We start from the raw sequence: 20,092 nt of genomic DNA, 5'->3' as shown, positions 1-20,092 counted from the left end.
GGGGAGCTGTCCAGGAGTTAATAGAAGCTGGCTTGCATAGCTTTTGCACCTGCAAGGCCACATTTCAGCGCCAGGGATATTACTTTTGCAATTGCAATGTCCTTGACATTGCAATGAGCAAGACGAAGCTACGGTCTGAATGTGTAGTTCCTATGCCTTCTGTGCTCCTAAGAAGCCACTCTGTTTCTTTGCAAATTCCCCAGCTAGGATCAAGAGCTCTCGAATTTGCTGGAGGCTGTTTAACGTTCCGGACTCCTGGGAAGAAATCATTCCGAAGCTGAAACGTGTTCCGGGGATGTTGCTCCAAATGGACTGGATGCGCAAACAAGGAATGTGACGAAGCACTGCAATTAATAAATATAGCCACTAGTTGGCAATGCAGTACAGCTTTAAATAGTTTGCCAGCCAGAGATCAGAGAAGATAAGTGGGTTTGCTAATGGCTGGAGACAGATGCAGGGAAATGAACCGCCTCCGAGGACCAAAGATGCTAGAAAGCTGTGATGGATTTTCTGACATTTTCTGGAGGGTCCCAGTTTGGATCCAAGCCATTGTGCTGGCTATTCGAGCTTTTTAAAAAAAAGAAAAGTTCCCATTCCCCATGGCATTTTCCAAATATAAATTGCCTCCCCATCTCCCTGAGTGGCTATAAAGCACCGGGTCATTACTGACCCATGGGGGAAGTCATACCACCACATTTACTAGGCAGACTACGTTTTTATGGGGTGGTTTGCCATTGCCTTCCCCAGTCGTCTACACTTTTACCTCCAACAACCTGGGTACCGAGCTCAGAAGGATGGAAGGCTGAGTCAACCTCGAGCTGGCTACCTGAAACCAACTTCTGTTGGGATCGAACTCAGGTCGTGAACAGAGCTTTGACTGCAGTACTGCAGCTTACCACTCTGTGCCGCGGGGCTCCTTTGAGTGGCTATTAGGCCTTTAGTCTATTTTACCTTATTGATGCTGATATTCTTGGATCTGGCTGCGTCTTTTGGCTCAGTCTCACTCATTTACCCTCCTTACTACAGCCCTCCTTCCACATGGCTTTTGTCCTTGCAGGTCCCATGATTCTCAACATGGCCTTTGAGGTATGCAAAGGGGACTTGAGAGCCAGCTTGGTGTAGTGGTTAAGAGTGGTGGTTTGGAGCAGTGGACTCTGATCTGGAGAACCGAGTTTGATTCCCTACTCCTTTACATGAGCAGCGGAGGCTAATCTGCTGAACCGGGTTGGTTTCCCCACTCCTACACACGAAGCCAGCTGGGTGATCTTTGGCTAGTCACACTCTCTCAGCCCCACCTACCTCACAGGATGTCTGTTCTGGGGAAGGGAAGGTGATTGTAAGCCGGTTTGATTCTTCCTTAAGTGGTAGAGAAAGTCGGCATATAAAAACCAACTCTTCTTCTTCTTCTTCTTCTCTTTTCTACCAATGGGAAAACTGGCTGGATTCAACCCATCAGGAGACCCTATCATGAACCTCTCACATCTTGCCTAGTTGCCAGATTTCACCTGGGTATAGTGTGGATCTAGCCAAATGCTGCCCAACCCACCTCCCCCATGTAGTTTCCATCCTTTCTATTGGAAAACCAACACCCCTTTTGTACTTCATGCCCATTAATAGATAGACATTTAAACAACGGGAGAGATTCCACAGATAGACAGCATGTGTTGTCGTGGTTAAGAGCGGTGGACTCTAATCTAGAGAACCGGGTTCGATCCCCCTCTCCTCCACATGAAACCTGCTGGGTGACCTCGGGCCAGTCACAGTCTTCTCCAAGCTCTCTCAGCCCACGCGGAGGCAGGCAATGGCAAACCACCTCCGAACGTCTCATCTTGAAAACCCTACAGGGTCGCCATAAGTCAGCTGTGACTTGATGGCACACACACACACACAGATTCCACAGAAGGAATAGGTTGGTTTATTGTGTGCAGCTTGTGATGCAGAACATGCTAAGGGCACGCATGAAGGATGTGGAGGAGAATGGATGGAGGGGGAGCCGGTTAATTTTCAGCACAGAACAGGGGCAGGGGAACCAATGGGATGTCATCGACAGCCGCTTCTGCTGCCGGCGAAGGCTCCAGATTGGGCTGGGCAGCGGTGTCTTCTCTTTCACTTCCAGCGACCACCAAGTCGTGCCTTTCCAGCACCTTTTTTGCTGCAAGGAAGAACAGGGTAGGTTATCATCCAGCGTAACGTATTCTGCATTCCTGTGACTCAAAACCACAGCGTAACGGAAGCAGAGGTCAAACCAATAAAAAGTGTGTGACTCATCAGGGAGCTACACTATGATTGCTAAGTACAATTTTGTGGATGTCTGTTTGTGCTTTTACAGCCCTACCCATACACGGGCAATTCCTTAGCACCAAAGTAAATATGGTGTCGGAGTTTTTTGGACTGGAACTCCAGGATGTTATTATTTGGCCCTAAGTAGCAGCCAAGGCGGTGGCAGGGGAGAGTTGGTAGTGTGATACGGACCTAGGAATATGGATTGAGGTCATTATGCTGGAGAACGGGAGGGTTTTGTATTTCGCTCTGGATGGCCCATGCTAGCTGGGACAGGCCCTAGTTAGTTCTTGGGTTGGAGACCGCGAAGGAAGGCCAGTGTTGCTACGCAGGGGCAGGCAATGACAAACTACTAAACATCTTGGGGCTGTGGTGGATAAATCAATTAAAAATGCTGACTGTGTGACAGCAGTGGGAAAAAAACAATTCTATCCGACCGTTTATTAGAAAAGGGGTTGAAAAGAAAATGGCCCAGGGTTGTAGGGCTGCTGTAAAGTCGACCATTTGGCTGCGGTTGGAATAATGTGTACAGTTCCAGTTGGCCCATTACAAAAAAAAAAGATATCGCAGAGCTGGAAAAAGTGCAGAAAAGCCTGAGGAGGGCGGGGTTTGGGGAGGGGAGGGACTTCGATGCCACAGAGTCCAATTGCCAAAACGGCCATTTTCTCCAGGTGAACTGATCTCTATCGGCTGGAGATCAGTTGTAATAGCAGAAGATCTCCAGCTACTACCTGGAGGTTCTATAAGCTAGATGAGCACTGACTTAAGGTTGTGGAAATTCCTATGTAGGAAAATTAATTATCAATGCTCAGCCACCAATAAGGCTATTATACTGGACTTACTATTTCCAAATTATGTATTCATAACTTCTTTAGGATTGTCATTTAGAATTGTCAATTGTATTTGTGTGTTGGGAAATTGATTGTTGTTATAGCTTTAGTATTTATAGTGTGTTAGAAGTAGTGTTGTTAGTTGGATGTAATTATTAAAATAGTGTATCAATAAATATCATTGTATAGGCATTTATTAGACCGTTTATTTGTGAGATTTATAGCTTGAGCCCTTGTGCTGTTTTTTTCCTACAACACAACAGTTAATTCAGCATAGGTTGTCTAGTTTTGTAAGCGTACTACCTGGTAGTTGGCAACCCTACCCAAACAGGATTTTGAAACTCAAATATCCTGTTCCAAAAATATCGGATTCTGAAAAGTTGAATTTGAACCATACATTCATGCATCATGCTACTCAAATGTAAGTATCCTTCCCCATGCCAGTCACACTGACTGTGCCCACATTTCAGGAATCTGGATTTGAATTGTGTAAACGCACACTGTTGTGGCTATAAAAATATAGCTGGGCTAAGGAGAAGGATAATTTTAACTTCAATTGTTCCCAGAACCAAAAGATCACTCACAATTTCTGAGCGTGGCTTATACGGTTGTAAAGAACGTTGATCTGGAGGAAAGAAAAGTTGAGGAAATCGCTGTTATAATTTTGGTATTTGGGAAAACTTCACCTGCAAAGAGTTTTATTTCTTTGTTGGCAAACATAGGGTTGCCAAGTCCCCCCTCGCATTTATCAGGTTGCCTCCTTAGTATAGCAGGTTGCTTCCTTGTATGTCTAGATAATTCACCTTCTTGTCATAATTCATGGTACAACATTTGCTTATCCATGCAAAACAGAGAAGGGCATTTGACACTTGCAATCCAGGAAACAGTATGCAACACTGATCAATAAAAGTGGTGCTAGAATTTACAAGGTACCTCAGAAAGATAATCTCTGGCACTTTGTACAAGGTCAGTCGCTCATGCATTCATCTCCGGTTTGACCTTGGACCACGTGGGGAGGGGAATTCCCAACCCTCGCTCAGTTTTGTGACTAGAAACCAGGTTGCCCACACTGCTATTCATATTTTAAAAGGAAAGAGGAAGATGGGCTTTTAAAGGACACAGCCCATTCCTGAGCTTGGGGGCCGAATGGGCTTAGGAGGCGCCGTGACCCCTACACCGACATCCATGCCACTTGCGCTGTGCAAACTGGCACAGACGCTGTCGTAATGCCGCTTGCGCCGGCTAGGGTTGCCAGGTCCCTCTTCGCCACCGGCGGGAGATTTTTGGGGCAGAGCCTAAGGAGGGCAGGGTTTGGGAAGGGGAGGGACTTCAATGCCATAGAGTTCAATTGCCAAAGAAAATGCCATTTTCTCCAGGTGAACTGATTTCTGTCGGCTGGAGATCAGTTGAATTAGCAGATCTCCTGCTACTACCTGGCAGTTGGCAACCCTAGCGCCGGCCCCCCTGGACTGCTGCAGCAGAGCTGCCTTTGGACGCCTGCTTGGCCTCCTGCTGGCGTCCTATTGGTGCAAGTCGTAGTGCTGGTGTCCCGGGAGGCATTCCCGGGGTGTTCCGGAGGGCGGAGCTGCTGGTAGGCAGCCTTCTAACCCCTTTCAGCCCGGGAATGCCCTCTTTAGCAACAGCTGTGCTGCGCCAGCATGTTGTTGGTGCAGCCTCGCTGTTTTCAATGGGGCTTTCGCATTTTAATATTTTTTTAATGCCTTTTTCATCATTTTTATTTTTTGAATGCCCTTTTTTAGCCTTGGAGCGGCTGGGAAACCTCATTGGAGGTGCCACCATGGCCACGCCGTCCCGGCTGCTGCAGCTCTTAGGAACGAGCTGTAAATGTTGGCTTTATTTAAATTCCCTTTCCCCTTCCCACGTAGCCTTGATCCAAACTGCAGCTGCACAAACACTTTGGCCGTTTTTGCATGGTCAATGTTGATGCTCGCTCAAAGCTCTTTTTAAAAACGTGACTTTAATAATGCCTTTTCATGGTCACGACACAAAAGGAGAAGTTCCACTCCCCCCACTCGCCTGCTCCTTTGTTCCTGTTTGCATAGCCATTAGCATATGCATAGCTAACGCGCCTTTGTTGTTTTGCATTGTCCCTTGAGGGGGGATTCTTCGCGGCAAACACCAAAGGTCACGTTAAATGGGCTCTGTTGTAATGCGAAGCAGGTCTGTGCCAGCTTCGCAGTCACTTCCGGAATGACGGTTCAGCGTGCAAAATTTTAAAAAAAATATGCGGGGCAATTCAGCCTGGAACGCGCTGCTAATTACCATGCAAAAATGGCCTTTATCTTTTACAGACTGATGAAGACCTGTGCTTCATCGTGTCTGTTTCTGCCTTAATAATAAATGAAAAGACAGGCTAGTCTATAGTGAATGTCCCCCAAAATATAGGGTTACCAGGTCCCCCTTTGCCACCGGCGGGAGGTTTTTGGGGCAGAACCTGAGGAGGGTGGGGTTTGGGGAGGGGCTTCAATGTCATGGCGTCCAATTGCCAAAGCGGCCATTTTCTATCGGCTGGAGATCAGTTGTAACAGCAGATCTCCAGCTAGTATCTGGAGGTTGGCCACCCTAGGCCCAGCTACTCAGCAATCTCATTTGTCACAACAAATGACAATAAGTATCAAGCTGTGGTGAATAAACTAGTGATAAATCCCGTTTTAAATCCTCCTTGGGCACAAACGGACAAAACCCGGTTTCTCAAAACCTATCCAGATGCCACAACTTGTGAAGGTTTGATCAAACAATGGTTAGTCATGACATTAAAGTTACACAAGAGTGTTGTTCATTTTGGCCTGGGCTGGAGCATTACATTGATATTGGCCCATGTCATGGGCCCTGCCTTGGGAGCTGAGGACTCGGAGGACTCTGAAGCTGAAGTGGAGGAACAGGTTGCCTCTGGGCCTTCAGTACCTCCATTGCAGTCAGTAGCACAAAAGCCTGAAACAACTCAGCAGGAACCACAGCTAAGCAGAGAGATGGAACAAGGGCAGACAGACGCTACTCTTCCACCAACCCCTGCAGCGGAAGCTGAGAATGGCAGCCCTCCAAGCTCACCTGAATCTGCTAGGCATATCAGGACTCGGCAGCATGTGATTTTGCAGGGTAAAAGGAGAAGTGCTCGCTTGGAGAGGCTAAGCAGACAGAGAACTGGTGCTGAGTCGTTTCAGGATGAAGCCTAGCTTGAAAGTGCACTGACTGATAAAGGCAGTGCAGGCATGCTTTCACTTTGCGGAAGCAACCGTGCAGTTTCTCTGTGTTCCTGCTACCGTCCATGATTGATCTTTCCGGCCGTGACTCCTGCCTGCTTTGACAATGCCTCTGACTTCTGACCTTGGTAAATAGCATAATCTTTGTTGCCTGCTCCAAAAGGGGCTAAATACCTCCCGCACGTCTGAGGACTGCAGGCACCGCCCAGCCCTGCCTAGCCGGCACAGCCCAACAAGATGCACATGCAGCATTTTTGCATTTCACGGTGCCCCCCTGAGATAGGGTTGCCAGGTCCCCCTTCGCCACTGGCGGGAGGTTTTTGGGGCGAAGCCTGAGGAGGGTGGGGTCTGGGGAGGGGTTTCAACGCCATAGAGTCCAATTGCCAAAGCAGCCATTTTTCTCCAGGTGAACTGATCTCTATCAGCTGGAGATCAGTAGTAATAGCAGGAGATCTCCAACGGGTACCTGGAGGCTGGCAACCCTACTGAGAGGGCCCATTTCAGATGTGGCAGCTCCACAAAAGCAGGAAGTGTTTTCATTCATCTGCTGACCCCTACCTCATACTTTTGACACTGGAGTTTTTGCATCAAGTCAAATTTCTCCGATTCTAGTTGATTGATCCAGTCATGCAGTTCTTTGGCCTTGTCCCTAGACAGAGAAAGGCAGGGTGTGTTTTGGGACAAGAGTTCTTTGGCAAGTCCCTGTGCTTATCCTTTTAAAAACAGCAACCCGCCCTCCGATTTCTTTCTGCATTACCAACCTCAGCTGTTGTTCACCTAAGTTCTCTACGTTCAGTGATTTCCTCCTTTCTGATAAGATCCGGGTCTTCGTTTCACGGCCTGTCTGCCTTTTGCCACGTTTTTGCTCTGCCTAGGAGGGTAAATGAAGGCTGCTGAAACCAAATGTGGTTTTTTTCTTCCAGGGATAGGATGGGAAGGAAGCTGCTTTATACAGAGTCAACCCCATGTTAATGATGAATGGATTCCTGCAATTCCCTCTGGCTTCGGTATCTCTCCACTCCTGTGGATCTGATCTAAAGATTTTCCACCCAAGTCCATGCACTTGGAGGGAACAGAACCCCAGGAGTAGAGAGGGAATGTCTCTCCCATCCCCTCCTTTTTTAAACCCATTTTTTCCTCGCAAAGGAGACCACAGATGTTGGGGAAAGTATGGTAAGATTACCACAGAGTTTCTGGTGGTTGCTAGAAGTACCTTTGTCACTTCCGGAGAACTCTAGGAATTGCCAGGAAGTCTACAGTCAGAACTTGCTGTAAGTAGATGAGGCAATGTTTTTCTTTTCAATTTTTCTCCCCAGGACAATCACGCCCTTCCCTTTAGCCTCAGTTTCTTCCCACCTCTCAGCTGAGCAACAGCAGGAAAGGGCTAATAATTGCCTGGAGGTCTCTTGCTATAAGTGGGCAAATGGGAACCCTAAAACTAACACAGGGTGTAGGGAGTGCTCTTAAACATATTATGGGGATGTGTGTGTGTAAAGAGCCTTCAAGTCGCAGCCAACTTATGGTGACCCCTTTTGGGGTTTCATGGCAAGAGACTAACAGAGGTGGTTTGCCAATGCCTTCTTCACAGCAACCCTGGTCTTCCTTGGTGGTCTCCCATCCAAATACTAACCAGGGCTGACCCTGCTTAGCTTCTGAGATCTGATGAGATCAGGCTAGCCTGGGCCATCCAGGTCAGGGTATTATGGGGATGGGGTAGGCTTTATAACCCTTACTGTCTCCGGGCAGTTTACCTTCACCAGGTATCCACCAAAATGAGCTCCCATATTGGACAGCACTTTCTTCTTCTTGGCGTCATCTTCGGCCCTTTTCTTAGCCTCTTCCTCCTCCTTCCTCATCTTCTCTTCCTGAAAACGTTGCCAACATGGAACTCATTAACCCGAGGTGGGGAGATGTGACCAGTAGATCACCACTCCCCTTCAGAAAGGAAGTGTTCTGTGCTGTGCTCAAGAAAACGCAGAATCTGTCTTTTGTTATATTAAGCAAATACTCACAGCGACTTTGGCCTGCCGCTCCCGTTCTTTCTCGGTGCGAACCCGCTGCTGTTCGGCACGTTCAGCCCGGCGGTGTTCCTGCCCAAGAGCATGAAAGGTGGTTCAGGCTTTTGCAAAAAAAAAAAGGCTTTTATATCCCGCCTTTCCTTGTAGCTCAAGGCAGCTTACAATAAACAGTTAAAAACAGTTTCAATCTAAAACCAAAAATAAAATTGCAAACCTCGAATCTCCCCCCTTTAAAAGATGTCTGGCAATTCACACACCCCCAAAAGCCCATGCAAACAGGCAGGCTTTGCAGCGCCTCCTGAAGATCTCCAAGGAGGGGGTAGGGTTGCCAGGTCCCTCTTCACCACCAGCGGGAGGTTTTTGTGGCGGAGCCTGAGGAGGGTGGGGTTTGGGGAGGGGCGGGACTTCAATGCCATAGAGTCCAATTGCCAAAGCGGCCATTTTCTCCAGGTAGGGTTGCCAGGTCCCTCTTATCCACTGGTGGGAGGTTTTTGGGGTGGAGCCTAAGGGGGGCGGGGTTTGGGGAGGGGAGGGACTTCAATGCCATAGAGTCCAATTGCCAAAGTGGCCATTTTCTCCAGGGGCACTAATCTCTATCGGCTGGAGAGCAGTTGTAATAGCGGTGATCTCCAGCTACTACCTGGAGGTTACAACCAAACAAACAGTAGTAGGCTACAAAAAGCAAACACAACAAGGATGTAATGATACACAAGTCAAGGGACTATAAATATATTGCAGCTGTAACAAGGACATAAAGTTGCAAAATAAAGCTAAGTAACAAGGGTTACAAAGCGACAAGGAACAACTGAGAAGTTGAACAAGTACAAATGTGATACACAGCTAACAACCAGAAATGCTATAATTCACAAGTTTTTGAAAGCAAACTGTTCATATAATAAGCTTCCTGTCGTCCCTGGATAAAACAAAATGGTTCTTCACAGAAACTAAATGGAGTTTTAGTTCGCTCCGTCCCCCGTCCCCCATTTGCACTCTGTCTCCCACCCGGCATCTGCACCACAATGGAGATCTGCCCGAGTAATCACTAGTATGATACCAGGTCCCGCGGAACAATGCCGGGGAGCTCTGGAAGATCATCTAGCTATTGCACACGTTAATTTCTTGTATGTGTTTTCTTAAGTCGTTACCGGCAGTTAACTTCTGTATTGTTCCTTTGTATCTAAACTTAAATCAACCTCATTGTATGTACCCTATATATGTACCAGTATTTCCCCATGCCTGTATTCTAGCCTTAAGTTTCTATGACTTGCTGAACTTGCTGGCTTTCTTAATAAAACTTTATACTCGCGATTACGTCTGGAGTGGAGTCCCTTATGCAAGGAACGCAACGAGGTACTGAGGTCTGACAGCTTGGGACAAAACTGCAGCCATCTTTTTACCTCCCAGACTTGCATTGCTGAGTTCAAGTTAAGCCCCTGCAGAACTTGGGTGGAGGGTAGGGATGCCAGCCTCCAAGTGGGACCGCAGGATCTCCCAGAATGACAGCTCATCTCCAGATAGGGTTGCCAACCTCCAGGTAGTAGCTGGAGATCTCCTGCTATTACAACTGATATCCAGCCGATAGAGATCAGTTCACCTGGAGAAGATGGCCGCTTTGGCAATTGGGCTCTGTGGCACTGAAGTCCCCTCCCCTCCCCAAGCTCCACCCTCCTAGGCGCCCCCCCAAAAAAACTTCCCACCAGTGGCGAAGAGGGACCTGGCAACCCTATCTTCAGACTACAGAGATCAGTTCCCCTGGAGAAAATGAATGCTTTGGAGAGTGGACTCTGTGGCATGGTACCCCACTGAGGTTCCTGTCCTGCCCAGGCTCCACCCCCAAATCTCCAGGTGTTTCCCAGCCTGGAGCTGGCAACCATGGGGGGGGGGAAGGACAGTCAGCTTGCTGTTTGCTGCCAGCCATGGAGATTGTTATGTATGCGTAACCAACTAAATACATTACAGAGATGATGGAAATGCCGTGCCTGAGATGCCAAAACACTGTGAATTGGGCCTATGTATCATCAATCATCCTGCAAAACATGTGGTCCTAATTCTTACATGTCAGAGGCAAATGATTGGACCACACCGTGCTGCCACCCACCCACAATCCCTTGCTTTCCCGAACTCACAATTCTTGACATGAGACCAATGAGCTCCTCTTCTTCTTTCTTTCTCTGCTCAAAGTGTACATCAATGAGGGTCTGCAGCTCCAGGAGATCCTTCTCCATACGTTTGCGGTGGATGTCCTGTCCAACAGATAGAGAGAAGCCGGATTTTATTCCCCGTGTGGAACATCGAGCCCTTCCATGGAAATGGTGTGTGTATATAAACCACATTTTTCGCGTGCCTGAATTCTCTCAAAGCTTTCTGGCATGCTATTCCTTCCCTGCCAATTGCACAGGTTGTTATTGAGTATGAAAGAGAATACGGCTGACAACAGGTTAGAATCATATTCACAAAACCATGATTTAAGTATGCAAAAATATAAATATAAACGCACCTATACATATACTTACAAATCAGCAATGCCATACAGTAATGTCATACAATAATGTCCCGAAATAACTTCCTAAAGCACCGAGAAAGTCCCAAAAATATAACACAATTCCACAATAAGTCAGCTCCGTTCCAACCGTAGCAACTTAGTTCCAACTGAAGCTCAGTCCCAAGTAAATCAACTCAGTTCCCAGCGAAAAACGGTCCGTTTCGCAGTCATACTTCGTCAGTTTCCTTTGCCTTCTGACATGTATGATACAAGCTGGTATCCGGTTGGAATGCTGTAACATATCACTCTGGTTATGTAAGCTGTGGGCTACATTGTAATAGGACTGAATGCATACATGTCAGAAGGCATCTTCGGGACCGCCTCTCCTGGTATACCCCCCAAAGATCTCTACGGTCATCTGATAATAATTTACTGGTGGTCCCTGGCCCCAAGAATGTGCGGCTGTCCTCGACGAGAGCCAAGGGCCTTTTTAGCCCTGGCGCCGGCCTGGTGGAATGCTCTGTCTGGTGACATCAGGGCCCGGCGGGACCTTAAAGAGTTCCTCAGGGCCTGCAAGACAGAGCTCTTCCACCAGGCCTATGGCTGAGGACAGCCGCGAATGTCATCTTGCTCACTTCCCTATTATCCCCCTTCCTGTTATATTATTATGTCAACGGAGGGTAACCTGCTGCAAATATCCAGCAATACCAGTTATGGTTAGGCGCCATCTGTAATTTTGTAGATTTAACTGGGATTTTATTGTTCTAAATTTAGATTTTTATTACTGATGTTTTAATGCTTTTATATGATATTACCCGCCCTGAGCCAGCTTCAGCTGGGGAGGGCGGGCTATAAATCACAAAATAAATAAATAAACAAGTAAGTAAATAAATAAATAAGGCAAAGGAAACTGGCGAAGTATGACTATGAAACAGCAAGATTGCATCTAGGTAAAGGTAAAGGTGCAAGCACCGGGTCATTCCTGACCCATGGGGCGATGTTACATCCCAACATTTACTAGTCAGACTGTGTTTATGGGGTGGTTTGCCATTGTGTTCCCCAATCATCTACACTTTACCCCCAGCAAGCAAGGTCGTCATTTTACTGACCTCGGAAGGATGGAAGGCTGAGTCAACCTTGAGCCGGCTACCTGAATCCAACTTCCGTAGGGATCAAACTCAGGTCAAGAGCAGAGCTTTTGACTGCAGTACTACAGCTTACCACTCTGCACCATGGGGCTCCCTAGATTGCATCTAGAGGACCGTTTTTTGCTTGGAACTGAGTTGATTTACTTGGGACTGAGCTTCAGTTGGAACTAAGTTGCTATGGTTGGAATGAAGCTGTCTTATTGTGGAATTGTGTTATATTTTTTGGACTTTCACCGTTATTTAGGAACATTATTGTGTGACATTTTTGTATGGCATTGCTGATTTGTAAGTATATGTATAGGTGCATTTATATTTATATTTTTGAAGAAGAAGAAAGACAAGGGTTGGTTTTTATATGCTGACTTTCTCTACCACTTAAGGGAGACTCAAACCAGCTTACAATCACCTTCCCTTCCCCTCCCCACAACAGACACCCTGTGAGTTGGGGGGGCTGAGAGAGCAATGACTAACCCAAGGTCACCCAGCAGGCTTCGTTTGCAGGAGTGAGGAAACTAATCCAGTTCACCAGATTAGCCTCCGCCAGTCATGTGGAGGAGTGGGGAATCAAACCCGGTTCTCCAGATCAGACTCCACCATTCCAAACCACCGCTCTTAACCACTACACCACACTGGCTCTTTTGCATACTTAAATCATGGTTTTGTGAATATGATTCTATAGTTTTTGCCTTATCTATGTGGTTTGTATTTGTGATTGCCGTATGTAGTGCACAGAGGTGCGTGTTGTTGTTTATTACATTGACAACAGGTTAGCCCATGACAGTGAAGCCATACCAGAGGACTGGAATGCCGCAAATATTGCAATTATTTTTAAACAAATGGCCCAGAGGTGATCCTGGCAGACTGAGATTTGTTCCATGGGAAGTACCAGGAGACCACCACTGGTGTTGCTGGGGGGTATTTTTCTCCCACTGACAGTGTTAGATATTGAGGGCCATGGATCGTGATTGTGGTTAGAAAGAGTCAGGTCAGAGCACACAATTAAACAGAGTCAAAGACTTTCTCTTAATCAAACAAAAATCCTTTACTTTCCTAAACAGGGTAGGTTACATGGGATGAAAACAAATAACAATCTTTCTATCTAGTTCCCTATAAAACTTGCTAGAGATTCTAGCAGGTACTATGGCTTAAATCCCTTTGTCTGTGTCCCAGCTCAAGAGAGCTGAAACAGGCATCTTGCATTTGTGAGATTCAAAAAGCAACTGGCCATCCTGCCCTAAAGTTTTACAACCTTAACGAAGTAACAGGGCAATAAATCAATTCTGACTCCGTGACATTCTGCATGTTTGCAATGGCGATTTGCTAGCCAATAGACTACTGACATCTGTTATTTCATCATCATCTTGAGACTATCTAAACTGTTGATATAAACAAGTTAACCCTTTAACTTCCCTTGACAGAAATGGAACTCACATTGAATCCCCAACAGGCAGCCCTAGTTGGAACCCTTCAGCATTCCTACCTAGTTCAACTCGGAGAAGGGGGGGGGGCACACGTATGGCTGTCTAATAAAGGATCTTGGGGTCTTAGTAGACCAAACACTGAACATGAGTCAGCAGTGTGATGCAGTAGCTAAACAGGCAAATGCAGTCTTGGGCTGCATCAACAGAAGTATAGTGTCCAGATCACACGAAGTGATGGTATCGCTTTACTCTGCTCTGGTTAGACCCCACCTAGAGTACTGTTTTCAGTTTTGGGCACCACAATTTAAGAAAGATGAAGACAAGCTGGAACGTGTTCAGAGGAGGGCAACAAAGATGGCGAGGGGTCTGGAGACCAAGTCCTATGAGTAAAGGTTGAAGCAACTGGGTATGTTTAGCCTGAAGAGGAGAAGACTGAGAGGGGATATGATAACCATGTTCAAGTACTTGAGGGGCTGTCATATAGAGAATGGTGCCGAGTTGTTTTCGGTTGCCCAAGAAGGTCAGACCAGAACCAACGGGTTGAAATTAAATCAAAAGAGTTTCCATCTAGACATTAGGAAGAACTTTCTAACAGAGCTGTTCCTCAGTGGAACAGGCTTCCTCAGGAGGTGGTAAGCTCTCCTTCCATGGAGGTTTTTAGGAAGAAGTTAGATGGCCATCTGTCAGCAATGCTGATTATGTGACCTGAGGCAGATGATGAGAGGGAGGGCATCTTGGCCATCTTCTGGTCACTGGGGGTGTGGGGGGGGGGAGGTAGTTGTGGATTTCCTGCATTGTGCAGGGGGTTGGACTTGATGACCCTGGTGGTCCCTTCCAACTCTATGATTCTAATTAGTCCAACCTAGAGGCGTTTGGAAGTATACTGTATATTTTGTAGTTACCTAGGAAACATTATGGCTATAGAACACTCCACCCCACCTTTGTAATATCCTGGCTGCTCCTTTTCCTTTAGCAGCAATCTGGTGGAAAGTAATCACCCCTTTACGCCATGGGGATAAATGTTATCCGACTCATGTTTGCACATCGAAGGCATGAGTTGAATTCAAGCAGGCCAAAGGTGTCCGAGAGGCACAGTCTGTGGATTGCCTTGTGCAGCCTATTCAGGCTACAGGCGACAGGGGTGCGTAAACACTGGTAGCGCAGCAACCAGGGCAATGTACATATCATTAGGCTGGTACTCCTGTCGTTTTAACCTGATCATGTGGAAATAATGACTTGATGATTGGCCTGAACATGAGAGTGTCTGCTGGAGAACACTAAAAAAAATATCAGGAAGGTGGAAGAAAATGAAATACTCACATCGAAATCCACTCTCTCCCCCTCGGGGATTTTCGGAGGAGCCAACTGTGGAACGACTGGCCTTTGGGTGAGAAAACAGAGGCATGATAAAAGCTCAGTTAATATTTAAAAAGGCTAACTGCAAAGAACTACAAAAAAATGGAATCTTACTAGGGTTGCCAACCTCCAGGTAGTAGCTGGAGATCTCCTGCTATTACAACTGATATCCAGCCGATAGAGATCAGTTCACCTGGCAAAAATGGCCGCTTTGGCAATTGGGCTCTGTGGCATTGAAGTCCCCTCCCCTCCCCAAGCTCCACCCTCCTAGGCACCACCCCCAAAACTTCCCACCAGTGGTGAAGAGGGACCTGGCAACCCTATCTTTAGACTGAGATCAGTACAGAGATCAGACTACAGAGATCAGGACTCTATGGCATTGAAGTCCTTCCCCTCCCCAAGCCCCCCCTCTCAGGCTCCGCCCTTAAAACCTCCCGCTGGTGGCAAAGAGGGACCTGGCAACCCTACGTCTTACCCACCCACCCACCCTTGAGTTGCAATAGTAGAGCTAGAAGAAGGGGTCGTGTTTTCAAAGAATTTTTGAAGACTGCATGTCAAAAAGTGGCAGTTTTGTGTTGGTTTGCCACTTTCCTGATCTAGTTTCTGTGCCTCTAATGGCTGCATAATAGATGGTTTTCAAGAGAGACGTGTTTCCCCATAGTGGTATTTGAATGGAATTTCCACCCTTATAGGGGCAGAGAACTCATATGTTGCATAACCCCTTTGCTCTCAGATCCCCTGTTCCTGCAATACCTGTTTCTCTCACTTACCTGGGCTTTGGGCGTTCCTCCTCTGTGAGAAGAAGAAGAGAAAGAAAAGCAGATTAAAAGACGGAGAGAAGGCAGGCAGCTTTGAAGTGCAAAAGCATGGCAACCAGCCATGAACACCAGGGGAAAAAATCCCCTGCCCCTCCTGCTTGGTAGCAAACGTGGGATATGGGTGTGAATATGAATCGGAGCACTAGTCACAAGAAGAGTGGGGGAAATCAGCAAAAATGAACAAAGAACAAATCACAGAAACAATAATGTTGGAAAAGATGTTTCCTTGCTCCAGGCCCGCAGGCCGTTCTGTTCCACTCATTACAAAATTGAGGGCACTTTCACACATGCTGAATAATGCACTTTCAATGCACTTTGACGCTGGATTTTACTGTGCGAAATGGCAAAATCCACTTGCAAACAATCGTTAAAGTGCACCGAAAGTGGCTTGAAGTGCATTATTCGGCATGTATGAAAGTGCCCTGTGTGATGCACCTCATCTCTGAACACCAGTGCAGCATAGTGTAGTGGTTAGAGTGCCAGACCTTGACTTGGGAAGCCTGGGTTCAAGGCCCCACTGTACCTCACTGAGTAGCCTTTGGCCTGTTACATTATCTCAGCTTAATCTAACCTCGCAGGGTTTGCTATGAGGATAAATAAACCATGTTTGTTGTCCCAATATTCCTGGAATATGGGCAGGATAAAAAAATAAAATGAATCTCTAGTGGACATGTGCATGAACAATAAGGCCTCTCACAGATGGTACATGAACCACTAGGGTTGCCAGGCCATCACAGATAATAGACAGTGGGAACAGGCCTCTGGGAATTAGGGTTGCCAACCTCCAGGTGCTAGCTGGAGATCTGCTATTACAACTGATCTCCAGCTGATACAGATCAGTTAACCTGGAGAAAATGGCCGCTTTGGCCATTGGACTCTATGGCATTAAAGTTCCTCCCATCCCCAAAGTGCACTCTCCTCAGGCTCCGCCCCAAAAATCTCCCACTGGTAGCAAAGAGGGACCTGGCAACCCTATGCTCCATGTGTGCTTGTTGTCTTACAGTGGTATGCATGGGAGAAACTGTTGTGGCTTAGTGACTGCAGTGCTGGGTTATGATTTGTGAATGTGTTACATTGGATGTTATTGAGGATTGACTGCCCATCCTCTGTGTATTGTGTGGTTCATTCGAATGTGATAGCTAATACGAGGGAGTCATCGTCATGCAACAGTATAATTGGCAGATGGTAGCAGAATGACCGTAGTATCATTCTGATGTCTCCTCTCTTCTGCTACGTCTGTATACGATATGAACTGCACTACGCTGATGTTATGTAGTTATTAATGGCCACTGGCATGTGGGGTGGGCATCAAATTGCACTGTAATTTGTCTATAACTCTTTTTCTTCTCTGCAGCCCAGAATGTTGCTTGCAAACTGCACCTTGACTATGTGGAATAAAGTTCCAGAGTTAGAACAAGAAAAGTTGGTTTTTATATGCCGACTTTCTCTACCACTTAAGGGAGACTCAAACAAGGCTTACAATCACCTGCCCTTCCCCTCCCCACAACAGACACCCCGTGAGGTAGGTGGGGCTGAGAGAGCTCAAAGAGAGCTGTGACTAGCTCAAGGTCACCCAGCTGGCTTCATGTGGAGGAAAACAAATCCAGTTCACCAGATTAGCCTCTGCCGCTCATGTGGAGGAGTGGGGAATCAAACCCGGTTCCCCAGATCAAAGTCCACTGCTCTAAACCACCGCTCTTAACCACTACACCACTCTGGCTCTCCTGCATGACCTGTATTTGGAATCTAACCCAAACCCAGGATGAATCCAGATTTCAGACCAACACAGAATGAGAAAGAATGTTCATGATCTGACATAGGTTTGGTCACAGGCATGTCTATAGGTACTGGAAATATCTATGACCCCCATGTGGGCTTAGATATGTCACTTCCCTTATAGACATGATGGGGGTACACATGGTCTCAGTGTAGATACATGGCAAGAACACACTATGTGCATGTATCGGAACATGTGCAGCACACGGAGAGCATCAGAAGCCCATAGATATATCTATGTATATATCAACAATACCTGCCCTGTTAGGAGCATGTGGACAGCTTCCTCTTTTAGGGTGTGCGACCGGGTGGGGATGGGGAATCTTGGAAATCAGAAATGTATTGAAGGAGCTGCTATAGGGCGGGATAGCAGGCAAGGCATTGTTAAATTGTGGAATTCCCTGCCCCAGGATGTGGTGACAGCTGCCAACTTGAAAGGCTCTAAGAGGGGAATGGACATGTTCATGGAGGAGAGGGGTATCCATGGCTACTAGTAAAAACAGATACTAGTCATGATGCATACCTATTCTCTCGTATCAGAGGATCATGCCTATTATTTTGGGTGTTGTGGAACACAGGCAGGATGGTGCTGCTGCAGTTGCCTTGTTTTTGGGCTTCCTAGAGGCACCTGGTTGGCCACTGTGTGAACAGACTGCTGGACTTGATGGACCTCGGTCTGATCCAGCAGGGCCTTTCTTATGTTCTTAAGGCAAGGGATGTCAGATGGCTTTGGGCTTGGAAAAATGGACCCTCAGAAACTAGATGGTAGTCAGGAGCTGCATCTCATGCTCACTTGGCATGACCCACCTGTTTGTTCATCAGTGGCATCTCCTGCTTCTCCATCCATCAATCTTTACAAGTCCACCTGTCCATTCTCTATCTAACCCAAAAAGGCAACGCAGGCAGCACATGCCTGGCTGGAAGCCATCCTCAGTGGCACTGAAACTCTGGCGCCCAATTTGCTCTGAGAGGGAAGGGGATTTCCTCCTCAGGGAACCTTGTCAGTAGGGTTGCCAATCTCCAGGTACTAGCTGGAGATCTTCTGCTGTTACAACTGATCTCCAGCCGGTAGAGATCAGTTCACCTGGAGAAAATGGCCGCTTTGGCAACTGGACTCTGTGGCATTGAAGTCCCTCCCTTCCACAAACCCCCCCTCCTCAGGCTCCGCCCCAAAAATCTCCCACCGGTGGCAACCCTATTCTTAACTGCTAGCATAACTGAGAGAAGAGTCCTTCTATTTTTACCGTACTTGGTGTCTTCATTTCAGGGTGTGGGAATAACTCCTTCCCCTTCTGCTTGTTTGTATAGAGCTCCATGGTACAAACAAGTAGAAGGGGAAGGAATTATCCCCACACCCTGAAATGAATACACCAAGTACGGGTTAGAAGAGGGCCTTTTATGCATGGCTGTTTCCATCGCGGCCACCACCCCGACTACTTCGGGGCTTTTTAAAAATTATACATGCATTTTCCCACCTTCAGAGGTCACCTTGCTCTCCCCGTGTGGGAAGAGCAAGCCACCCATGTCCCCCACCTAGGGTTGCCAACTGCCAGGTAGTAGCAGGAGATCTCCTGCTAATTCAACTGATCTCCAGCCAATAGAGATCAGATCACCTGGAGAAAAATGGCCGCTTTGGCAATTGAACTCTATGGCATTGAAGTCCCTCCGCTCAACAAACCCCGCCCTCCCCAGGCTCCGCCCCAAAAATCTCCCACCGGTGGCAAAGAGGGATCTGGCAACCCTATCCGTTTATGCCAAGCATCCATCCACCCAAGACTGAAGCCCAATGTCTCCCTTCATCGCCAACACACCAATTTTTGCTGAGAGATGGCAGGAACCGTAGGGTTGCCAGGTCCCTCTTCACCACCGGCCGGAGGTTTTTTGGGGCAGAGCCTGAGGAGGGCGGGGTTTGGGGAGGGGGGGACTTCAATGCCATAGAGTCTAGTTGCCAAAGCAGCCATTTTCTCCAGGGGAGCTGATCTCTTTCGGCTGGAGGTCAGTTGTAACAGCAGGAGATCTCCAGCGAGTACCTGGAGGTTGGCAACCCTAAGGAACCAGGAAGAGAAAAGGAAGAGCAACGTCTTTATATTTGCCCCTCTGTGGACTTCCCCACCCCCAAGGAAAGGATGGAGGGAAGGAGGGATATACCTGGCTCAGCAGACGGCTCAGGTTCTTCAGCCACTGCAAACAACACACAACACAGGGTTGGGGGAGACAGGTATGGAGTTGGGAGCGGAAGGAGCAAGAGACAAGGAAATTGTAGGGTACAGACCAAATCCAGGAAAGAAAGGAAAAGGCAGTTAAATCAATCTGTCTATGGGACAAGAGGAATCAGGGTCATTATAACTGTTAGCCAAGGGAAGGAAATGCACTCAGCCCACCAGCCCCACACAATTGAGAGCAGCCGTTACCCTCTTCCTTGAAAGGAGCATGTTGGGAGTGATGCTATCTTGTTCCAGGAAAAAAATGAAGATAGAAACAAGGGAGTCTGGGTAATAGGGTTGCCAACCTCCAGGTACTAGCTGGAGATCTCCTGCTATTAGAAAGGATCTCCAGCCAATAGACATCAGTTCAGCTGGCGAAAATGGCCACTATGGCAGTTCAACTCTATGGCATTTAAGTCCCTCCCCTCCCCCAACCACTCCCTCCTCAGGCTCAGTCCCCAAAACCTTCCGCTGGTGGCGAAGAGGGACCTGGGCAACCCTATCTGGGTAATAGGCACCACAGCATAAGATTCGAACC

The 20,092-nt window shown here is 47.4% G+C and overlaps 1 protein-coding gene across 1 annotated transcript; it reads right to left on the bottom strand.

Annotated features, from left to right (window-relative positions):
• Positions 1-2,073: 2,073 nt before the first annotated feature.
• TNNT1 (troponin T1, slow skeletal type) lies at positions 2,074-19,544 on the bottom strand. The gene is made up of 10 exons (XM_056863649.1): positions 19,499-19,544; positions 15,527-15,548; positions 14,721-14,781; positions 10,476-10,592; positions 8,344-8,421; positions 8,083-8,196; positions 7,093-7,202; positions 6,890-6,980; positions 3,695-3,735; positions 2,074-2,152 (listed from the first exon to the last, which is right to left on the bottom strand). The coding sequence occupies exons 4-10, from the start codon at positions 10,572-10,574 to the stop codon at positions 2,107-2,109; spliced, it is 579 nt and encodes a 192-aa protein (XP_056719627.1). The 5' UTR covers positions 10,575-10,592; positions 14,721-14,781; positions 15,527-15,548; positions 19,499-19,544; the 3' UTR covers positions 2,074-2,106.
• Positions 19,545-20,092: the final 548 nt, after the last annotated feature.

Source organism: Euleptes europaea, chromosome 18, assembly GCF_029931775.1.
Source record: "Euleptes europaea isolate rEulEur1 chromosome 18, rEulEur1.hap1, whole genome shotgun sequence".
NCBI classification, from domain to species: Eukaryota; Metazoa; Chordata; class Lepidosauria; order Squamata; family Sphaerodactylidae; genus Euleptes; species Euleptes europaea.
Note: the sequence above shows the minus strand (reverse complement) of the source record. Positions and strands in the feature narration are given on the sequence as shown.

What these genes read in the sequence shown, in the direction of transcription:
- TNNT1 (XM_056863649.1), bottom strand. Translation starts at nt 10,574, where the DNA reads ATGGAGAAGGATCTCCTGGAGCTGCAGACCCTCATTGATGTACACTTT. An exon ending in TTGGTGGATACCTGGTGAAG is followed by an intron (nt 7,203 to 8,082) that starts GTAAACTGCCCG and finishes TTACCCTCCTAG; the next exon opens with GCAGAGCAAAAACGTGGCAA. An exon ending in ATAAGCCACGCTCAGAAATT is followed by an intron (nt 2,153 to 3,694) that starts GTGAGTGATCTT and finishes TCTTCCTTGCAG; the next exon opens with CAAAAAAGGTGCTGGAAAGG.